Here is a 10,249-nt window from a genome sequence, read left to right as displayed (position 1 = left end):
GCTTTAACAAGTTAAAATTAATGAGCTACTTTACTTAGAAATTTTAAGGCTTCCTGATTTTTTTTAAAACTTTTTTTAAGTAAGGTCAACTTATTACATTTTACAGTGCAGACAAATTTGATTTGGTGGAAAATAGGGCAAAATGACTCTTTGGATAGAAAAGGTTGCCGACCCCTGCCCTAGTCAATCTGTTGCATTATATTCAAAGGCTTTTGTTCATACATAATAGAATACGTTTATTCAACCTCTACAGGAACATAAGCAAAAGTGAATCCTTCCCAAACAAACGATTAAGAGCATATTCATTGCTACAGAACAGATGTTTTTTTCTTTGTGACCTGGACAGTGATTTTGTGCTATATATTACCAGCACAAAAGCAAATTAAGCAATAAAGACAAACAACTCTCACAACTCTGTTCTCTTGTGTCTCAGCCAAAATTATCTTTCTGGTAGGAGGTAATTAAAAAGCACCAGAAAAGGTAAACCGACGATACCCCATGGTAGGAGCGTACCTTGGAATATAGCACTGTATGCACTATGACATCCAACAGAGCTGACATGGATAAGACATTGATAAAGTAATAAGAAAAAGGAAGGAGAAAAAAAGGAAATATGAATATTACATTTCCATGACAACTCCATAAATTGAGGAAGATCATGTAATGTGATTGAAAGCTCTAGAACACCTACTGGCACCCTTGTGGTGAGATTTAATTTTTCAAATAAATTGATCTAAGAAACGATGGTCTCGTAAAATAATCTATGAACTTTATATACCTAAAACCATTGTTGAAATACTCTTTTTGTAATTAAATCATAGACTGTATATAAGAAGTGGAAGTTGTCACTGTTATGTCACACTGGTTTGTTGACTACCGTTAAGAGGCTTGCAGTTTGGCATTTTGGCCTTCGCCATCTTCTTTTTTTGGTATCAGAAGTCACCATATTTGGACAAGATGGTAGAGCTGGAGAGGAGCAAGGAATGGTGCAGCCAAGTACCATTAGCAGCTAACAATAGCACTAGCTAGATTAATTAGCAAGGCCCTTCACCTTAACTGTGATATTAATTAGAATGTTAATTTATGCAAGCAAAAACCGACCCCTTAGAGTGACTTTTATAGTATTACAAACGCTCAGTATTTCCGTGGTCGCAACCTGTCTATCACAAGGTAGCCCCACCCTGAAGCATACCCTGCTTTATGGTCTACATTACTCTTGTTATCATAATTTACTAAATGAACAGTATGCTGTATTAAAGAAGACTTAATTAGCGATTGAGACCATAAATTCATGTCTATAATGTTTACAATTACTGAGGTAATAAATCAAGTGAAAAGTAGAGATTTACCGTTGAAATAAACATATGGCTCAACTTTATTTTTGCTAATAATAAGAATTAGTATTTGTATGTTAATTGTTAAAATGAAAATGAAGGCCATATTTGAAACGAGAACCAGTATCCTGCATTGACATGGAGCTGCATAAGAGGTCCCTCTACTGGAGTCTAGCCCACACTTAGCAGTAGCACTATGGGTGATGTAGGCAGGAGTCAGGGAATCATGGGAAATGTAGTAAGCAACCATGTGATTAACTGCAGTGACAGACCATAAGAATCCCTGCCCCAGCACGGTCACTGTGGTCAGCATTTTTATTCCTCTCAGGTCTTTTTATACTTTTTTTCCCAGCAGGCCTAGCTTTGTGTCCCCATCCCAGTTGCTCTTCATCTCTCTCAGTCTGCCTCCCTGTCAGAGATCCACTGAGCATGCAGTGCCTGCGTCACTCCTTTCAGCAGATGGAGAGGAGGGGGGGTTAAGAGAGAGAGGGGAGGAGGGAAGGGGAGCTGTACGTCTCTCCTGCATCCGCGTCAACATCACTGCCACGCCAGCCTTCGTCACCAGAAAACAACGAGGAAGATCATCGCACAACAGAGCTTTAAAAAAAACAAAAAACGCCATCAGCACCAGCAGCTCCTCCTCCTCCACCTCCACCAGACGTGCATCCGCAGATTAGGCCGAGACGGTTCTAGTTTCGTCAGGCACAGGCATCTAAATCCTCCCCCAAGAAGGAGGAGCTCTCCCAGACATGACCTGAGAGGAGAGGCAGGAAGCTGTCGGACGCTCTCTATCAACATGGGCAACCAGGAGGCTAAGCAGAAGAAAGCTGCAGCAGCATCGGGTAATGGAAGCTATCCTTCACTGGATGAAGGATGGAGAGAGGGAGGAGGGGACACTACAAAGAAGGGAGGAAAGAAACTCCACTGTAAGCATGTAGGAGGTGGAGGGGGGATGCATGGCACAGGACCAGGAAAGAAGAAAAACAAATCTGAGTCCAAGTCCTCCGTTTTCTCCATCCGGAAGAGAAAGGGCAACCTGAAAGCGAAAGGAGACGCGTGTTCGTCAGTCACAGGCTCAAAGGAGGATGTTTTAGCCTCTCAACATGACGAACTGGACAGCACAAAAACACCTGAAATGTCTGCAGATGAGCTCGGACAGTCAGACACTGAGGCTGAGAGGAAAAAGAAACCAGAGCCGGGGAAAAAGGATGAAGAGGTACGAGAGCGGAAGCAGGAGATGCAGCGGAAAGCCTCGACAGCAGCTACATCTCCCACAGAGGATGGAGGGCAGAAGGCGGGGAGCTCCGGGTCGGACACGGATATCTACAGCTTCCACTCAGCAGCTGACCACGAGGATTTGCTAGCTGACATCCAGCTCGCTATACGGCTCCAGCACCAACATCAGCATGGGGGGGTTAACGTAATTGTGGAAGAGCAGGGAGGGGGTGAAAAGGATCCGAGCTGGGGAGGAGAGGGGAGGAGGAAGCAGAGTAATGGGGTAGTTAAATTAACTCCTCCTGAGGTGCTTGACCTGACTCCAGAATTAGAACTTGGGTCTGATGCCCTGTCATTCCTAGAGACGGGACCTCTGTCTGGCTCTGTCAGGCACACGGACCAGCAACCGACACCACACCTCCTCTTCCACACGGAGGTGCACGAGAGGAGGGAGGAGAAGGATGGGGTGGAGCATCCGGAGCTAAATGGGAAGGGGCAGAAAGAGAGAGAAGCATCTCTTTGTGTTGCCACAGGCACAAAGGACCAGCATGCTTGGGTGCAGCAGCCCCCTCACACAGCCATCACCATGGCTACTGCCGGGGGGGCAGCAGTCAGCCCAGTCACCATGACGACCGGTGGTAACAGCTTCCCTGATCACACATTTGACATTGCTGGGAAAACCACAGGGGGCACAGAGGATGCAGGAAGTGAAGGAGAGGAGAGGGAGTCCGTGGTGGATGTAGACCTCAGTCCTCCACCCGGAGACAGCCACCACAAAAGTCCTGAACCCACCGAAGGGCTGAGCTCAGGGAACGTGTTCGAAGAAGGTGAGGGTCAGTTGGGATCGGGTACCAGTGCCGAGTCCCTTGAGGACTGTCTAAGCGCTGGATCCGAATCCAACGGCTCTGCTGCTGCTGCCGGCACCAGGGCCTCCCCCTACAAGCATGGCAGGAGGAGCAGCGTGTGCTTCACCCCGCTGCCTCCCCAGGAGAGCCCCACACTGGCCAAACGACTCCTCAGGTCCACCCACTCCTCCACCTCCTCTATCCCTGTGGTGAAACCTTACCCTCCCATCTTCCCTTCCTACATCAAGACCACCACGAGACAGCTCAGCTCCCCAGGACACTCCCCAGGCCTGTCCCCCTCCCACAGCCCCCTATCCCCGCGCAGAGCCCACCATCACCTCCACAGGTACCTGTGGTGTTGCAACATGTTAATTATAATAACTATATTATTATTATCTTTGATTTAGTTTGACCTTGGACATGATGATTTGACAGCATGTATGATACAGTATGCCATTCAACATTAACTTGGATTTGGTTTTTAACTATCAAGTGATGTTAGTCAAAGTTGCAGATGAAGTGGATTCTCTTTCAGAAGGATAATTTCAATTTACTACAATTTGGGTCTTATTTTAGTAGTTTTGGCCACCGTCCCTATTGGTACATACCCACCAAGGTAATTCCTGAGGCTTGGTTATGTGGTGTTGCTAAAAAAAAATTTTAAAAACCTGAAGAGAGATGATCAGACAGCTTGTGAACAAACCACCGGTTTGGTCAAACTTGAGAGACAAAATGGTAAAATGAGAACATCATAACCTAGACTGTCATCGCAGATTACATACAGTAGCAATTCCCTGGTTAAACTCTGATTTACTGTTCTTGCTGCAGTTTCCCTGCGTAATTAGGGATTAATAACAAGTGGGGTCGTTTGGCTTTTACCTCCAAATAAAGTGGTTTCGATAATCAGGCTAAACTATTGGCTCGTTAACAACCTGTCTGACTGACTGCTTGTTTATCTTGCAGTGTAGTATTGTCGCCATGTTCCCATATTCCAGCAATTACCTTAGTAAGTATAATGTTATCATAATTGATTGAAATAATGTCCAAAGCTATGATTATAAAACCAAAAGGTAATATTCTGGAATTGATCCTTCTCTAAGCCCTGCCCCCTCTTAGTTACTGTAACTGTCAGGCAATACAATTTCACACTGAACATCTGCAAGAAGAACGGATTTAGCTGTAGTTTAGCAACGCATTCGCACTCCCAACTCCTGGAATACTGCCACTCAGTCAGTGGCTCTATGCAGACTATGATGCTCTAGTGTCAGTTTCGGATCAGTCAGGGATGGTGTTCAGTGTTCAGTGGCGCCAGCAGGATTCTATTTCATAGTGCACTAACATTACCAATACAACAACACCTGATTACCATAATGCACTGATTTCAAAACCAGCCAACAGGCCTAAAGGCAGGCGTAATGATGCCGATGGGTTTACGTAAGCTGACAGCCCGGTGCGTCTCATGCAGACACTACATGGTGCCTCTGTGCGTCGGTATCAGACGCTGAGATGAAAATCAGAACCCTGACAAGATATCTTGAATACGCTTTTGATGACTGCATACAGGATATTATGTTCAACTCAGCCAAAGAAGTCCTGGAAATAACCAACACAGTCTCACGACAGTTCGTGAAATAGTCACACAATTCAATCTATTGGTTTCGTTTACAGGGACAGCAATTGTCCGGATTTTTCATGTCGCTTGGATCTACTTTCTTTCTGGGACGACATTGCGTTAAAAATAAAAGTTACTTTCAACAAAAAGTACTTAGTTATGTTTTGGAAAAAAATATGGTTGGGCTCAAAACTACTAACTACCTACTTTTAGGTTTTGCCAACAAAACAAACGTTACATTTAGGCTTTTATTTAGGTTTTCGAAGTAAAGCTAACCTGAATTCTTAATGTTGACAGGACGATGCTCGAGGGCCATCAAGTCCGCAGAGAGCGGTCTCGAAGCATCGCCGGGCCTCTGAGTCGCTCGGCCGACTGGACGGAGGAGCTCGAGAGGAGACTGAGAAGCAGAGAGGAGGATGGAGGAGATTCGGGGGAATATCTGGTGGGCTACAGAGGAGGAGGCAGCCAACCCCTCTGTGCTACCAGAAGATCTTCCTGTGGACAGGTTTCTACCTGCGGCTTTCAGGACGTCTTCACAGGTGAGTATGGAGCAGTTTCATTTTCAGTTGGTTATTGTTTCCTGGGGGCAAGAAGGAAGCAGGAGGCAACATTTGTGCTGATTTCTCCAGCTAGAGGTCAGCAAACAGAGAATGACACTGGTAATATAAAGCATTAGTAGCTCTGGCAGGATGTATCCATCACAAAGATGTACATGTCAGGCATAACCTCTCTGCCCAGAGTCTAATTAATCGTCTAAAAATAGATGTTGTTGAGCTTTGGTAGTTTGCCATCAATAAATGCATAAAGGTATTTTTAGTTGGAGACAAGCTCAACCTTTTTTCCCATTGATCTATGCCTGCTCATGTGCCGTTCCTGAAATTCACAGTGATACGGGTTGTTTTTTGTACAGCCTGATTGTGAATATGTGAAATGACCATGACCTCTTAACAGCGTGTGCTAAAATGGCGTGGAGGTGTGACTATTCATTTACAGCTGGAGATAAAAATTGAATCATTTCAACATTTCAACTTTTAATTTTTTTATCCGCTAACACCAATCTGCCTCTCTCCTCCTCCGCCAAAGAGCGTGGGTTCCGTTGAGGGGACCCCAGACACTCCCATCCTATCACACAAGCGAGAACCATGCTATACAGAAGTAAAGCTATGGTGAGATATGAAAATCCCGTACCTGATACGTGACCTCTAGCATGATTGTCGGTTGGCTGAAGAAGTGGAAGATGGCCTCGACTCGAACACACGTTGGGGCGCCAATTATGTTGTGGCAAAATGACGAGAAGAGACGGCAAATTGAAGTTGCAACCCAGCAGGAAGTGTTTTAATAAGCACACGCCAACATACGAGTTCAGCAAATCCAAACAAATCCGATGTATTACTTTTCACGGATTACTTTTATAGTCAAAACTCACCCCCCTTAAGTCACTTTCCACCAATCAAACCAGTGGGTTGAACCACAAACAGAGCACCTCTGGTCTCTTCACTATGTTATGCTCTCCTATCCTCGTTTGGGTCGAGATAACCTTTTGGCAGAACACACGATTCGTGTATGGGAAATGTTTGGACACAAATAGGAGTGATAGATTACAATTTGTCTGGCGTGCCTTAATCTCTTCCTAAGAATGTTTTTATGAACCAAATGTGTTCAGTTCAATCCTAAATTATATGATGATTTTCTTCAACACTACCGTGACAAAAAAATGCTACCAGATCCTCATATAAGGGTTGATATATATAACGAAAACATATTTTGTTTGTTTTGTGCATTTTCCTACTAATGTCCAGCAACACGAGTGATCAGTGCACCTGTGCAAGCCCCTGCAGCGTTTAAGCAAAGATTGTTTTTGGCTGAAACTGACATTACTTATGTAGGAAAGTTTCTTGACAAAATGGTTAACGTTGCCAGAGGGAGGGGCAATTGATAGTATCAACCGCAGACATTTATAGTCGCATAAGAAACCAGCTTGGGTTGGAATTCTGAGAACACACACACTGCAATGGTCCGATTACTGTAAAACTCCATTTTACATGTTGGTGAGTTTTCACTGTCACTGTACCATACTGCTGCCACATTCATACTACGTGTACAGTCAGCTTTCAGTTGTAAACTGATTTGAGCTCCACTGATTTTACACATCCAAGTTTACAGGTGTTCGAAAAAGAGTCATGCTCATGTGTTTTGGGTGGGAAGGAATACTTTGTCACATATTTCAACATCTCACATGAATCCCAGGACTCTGTTTACTGATTGGCTGTGGGTATTCTCTGGTCGCAGTTTGTAGGCAAAAGTTAAACTATCCCCAACTTTTAGTTTGGCTGCACTTTGCCATAGAATCAAGGCCGCCACTCGCTGACTTAGCAGCTGCCGTCACAGCATTCCATAGACAATGCATGCAGCTCGCCAGTCCGGCATTTTGGCCATCACCATCTTGGTTTACGGCTGTTGCCATCTTGACTTTTTGTAACCAGTAAATGGAAGTGACCATAGAGAGACACCGTATATGGCTCTGGTAGTGGTAGCAACCTGTCAATTACAAGGTAGCCACGTCCTAAAACATATTCCTCTTTATGGTCTGTTTGACTCTAAATGGACCAGCATGTACTAAATGAACATCATGCTGTATTGAAGAAGACTTGAAACTAGAGATTGAGACCATAAACTCATGTTTACAATGTTTACTGAGGTCATAAATCAAGAGAGAAGTAGAGTCATTTTTTCAGAGACTTCTATACAATCGGACACATTCAAGTTCTAAATAAAAACTGTGCTTTCACCACATTCTTCTAACAGTGCCGTCATTCCAAAGGCTGACAGTAAATATGTACTGTACTACAGTGCACGTCCGACTATCTGGTTTTCTCTCATCTGGGATTTCAGCAAATGGCTTTATAGAAAGCAATATCATTAGTCACATAAGCATTGTTTTCATCATTGGCTGTCCAGGTCGAACTCTTCTGGAGAAGCTGTTCCTGCAACAGCAGCAGGAGGAGCCCGAGGAGGCTGAGAGGCTCTGCTCCAGGATCTTGGCCATGGGCCTCCTGTTGCCTTTCACTGACTGCTTCAGAGAGCAACTGGGAGGCAGCACTGCCCACATCACCTCCACAGCAACAGCCAAGTTCGACGTATGTATTCACACCCTTTTGCGCACACCAATTTGTACTGTGATCTGAAAAATGACACATTTTCCAATCTCAGTTACATTTTTTAAATCAATGTCCAGACGCTGTTTCGATGCCTGTAACACTCTTCACCATGCACATGTATTGTTTCTTACACATCTTCACCCGGGTCCAAACCTTTGAATCTGCCCACTCCACCGAGTTTGAGTTGATTGTGTTGAGGCCGAAGCCACCACTCGGGCAAAGACTCAAAAGCACAACTCAATACAAGGAAAGTTCCGTACACAGGTAGGCAGTCAGTACAGGCAACCAAATCCAAATCATGGGCGAGGCAAAAAGGCAGTTAGAGAAAAGCTAAGGATACAGGTAACCACGCTCTCAGGGAAATTGCTGCAACGTTAGACACGGAGGTACTTAGACGAACTGGAACAGACAAAGAGAGGCACACAGACTAAACACTCTAGGGAGGAGGAGTGATTGGGAACAGGTGAAGCTGATCAGGGAGGGGAAAGGTAATCAAAAGGGCAGGAAGTGAAAAAAGTAAAACAGGAAACCCAAAAATTACATGAATGTGAAAACAAGGAAAACCTAACAAAGGGAACTTGACGAGGTGTTACGAAATGAATTGTCTGGCACTATGACATGAAACAACTCCTTGTGTGAAAAAGCAATCGAGCCAATAAGCACCACAGGGGAACTAACCATTATCCAGTCAATGCCAAACTTCTAACTATTATAGTGTGTTTTCATTTCACTCCGCTCCACTCTTTTAACCCCAGCAAAACTAGTGGCTATACGCATCAGTTTCGATTTGATGTGCTGTTAGATTCAGGCGGACACGTTGGTCTATCTGACTTTTCAATTACATTTAGTGGAATAAAGACAAAGTTATATATTAGTCTTATATTGAAGAAATTTAACAATTCGCCAGTCAGTCATGTAAATGACAAACCCAATTTAAACCTTTTCTTTCTGTAACTCAGGATAATTCTGTACAACAAATATTATAACGTGAAAGAATCAATTCTAGAGCACAACATGCAGTTTTGTTTGCGTACCAATCGAAAGCCTTTTGCTTTTCTACACAATCAAGCCTCACTTCTCAATTTAAAGGATCCTCTCAGCAATGAGGTTTATTATCTATGCATACATTTAAATTTCAAATTTCAATCAACTGCTCCAACTCTATAGTCATAAAATATGATATATTCAAATGTAAAACTGAACAATATTTTCATTTCCTCACACTATTTTCTATACTTGTTCTTTTTCTTCTGCATCTACTAGCATTTCTATTAACTTCACATTAATATTACTGCCAAGATTTTTGAGTCCAGTCTGTCTTTTCTGGGGGTGAAAATCTGTCCTGTTGTACGGAAAAGTCTTCAGCAGGATGCTGAGGCAGGGAAGGGTGTCTACTTCCGCGGACAAACTGTACACTGCAGGGAACAACTTGAGAACATCCATGCAGTGTTTGAATTACATGTATAATTGTAATACGCTCAGGAACTATTTCTTTGTTGAATTTCATAACAAATCACTTCTTTCTTTTCCTGTATTACTACATTTTGTGTTTGTGTTGCCCTGTCTCCGGTCCTGTTCGTGACTTTCATGGACAGGATATCTAGGCGCAGCCTGGGGGTGGAGAACGTCAGGTTCGGGGGTCTCGGGATCGCCTCTCTGCTGTTTGCAGATGATGTGGTCCTGTTAGCCTCCTCGGATCGTGACCTCCAGCATTCACTGGGGCGGTTTGCAGCCGAGTGTGAAGCGGCGGGGATGAGAGTTAGCACCTCCAAATCTGAGGCCATGGTTCTCTACCGGAAACCGGTGGATTGCTCCCTCCAGGTGGGGACGGAGTGCCTACCTCAAGCAAAGGGGTTCAAGTATCTCGGGGTCTTGTTCACGAGTGAGGGTAAGATGGAGCGGGATATCGACAGGTGGATCGGTGCGGCTGCAGCAGTAAAGCAGGCGCTGCACCGGACCGTCTTGGTGAAGAGGGAGCTGAGCCGGAAGGCAAAGCTCTCAATTTACCACTCGGTCTACGTTACTACCCTCACCTATTGTCACGAACTCTGGGTCGTGACCGAAAGGACAAGGTCGCGGCTACAA

At 44.3% G+C, this 10,249-nt stretch overlaps 1 protein-coding gene across 1 annotated transcript; it reads left to right on the top strand.

The window, feature by feature from the left end:
- The first annotated feature begins 1,661 nt into the window (after window positions 1–1,661).
- Window positions 1,662–9,752, top strand: LOC116377244 (formin-2-like). The gene is made up of 3 exons (XM_031838831.1): window positions 1,662–3,740; window positions 5,304–5,545; window positions 7,965–9,752. Exons 1-3 carry the CDS (start codon window positions 2,131–2,133, stop codon window positions 8,189–8,191), a joined length of 2,079 nt encoding a protein of 692 aa, XP_031694691.1. The 5' UTR covers window positions 1,662–2,130; the 3' UTR covers window positions 8,192–9,752.
- Window positions 9,753–10,249: the final 497 nt, after the last annotated feature.

Source organism: Anarrhichthys ocellatus, unplaced genomic scaffold (assembly GCF_004355925.1).
Source record: "Anarrhichthys ocellatus isolate YVR2014 unplaced genomic scaffold, GSC_Weel_1.0 scaffold1055, whole genome shotgun sequence".
In the NCBI taxonomy this organism is placed as follows: Eukaryota; Metazoa; Chordata; class Actinopteri; order Perciformes; family Anarhichadidae; genus Anarrhichthys; species Anarrhichthys ocellatus.
The sequence above is the reverse complement of the archived record's forward strand: the minus strand, read 5'-3'. Positions and strand labels throughout refer to the sequence as shown.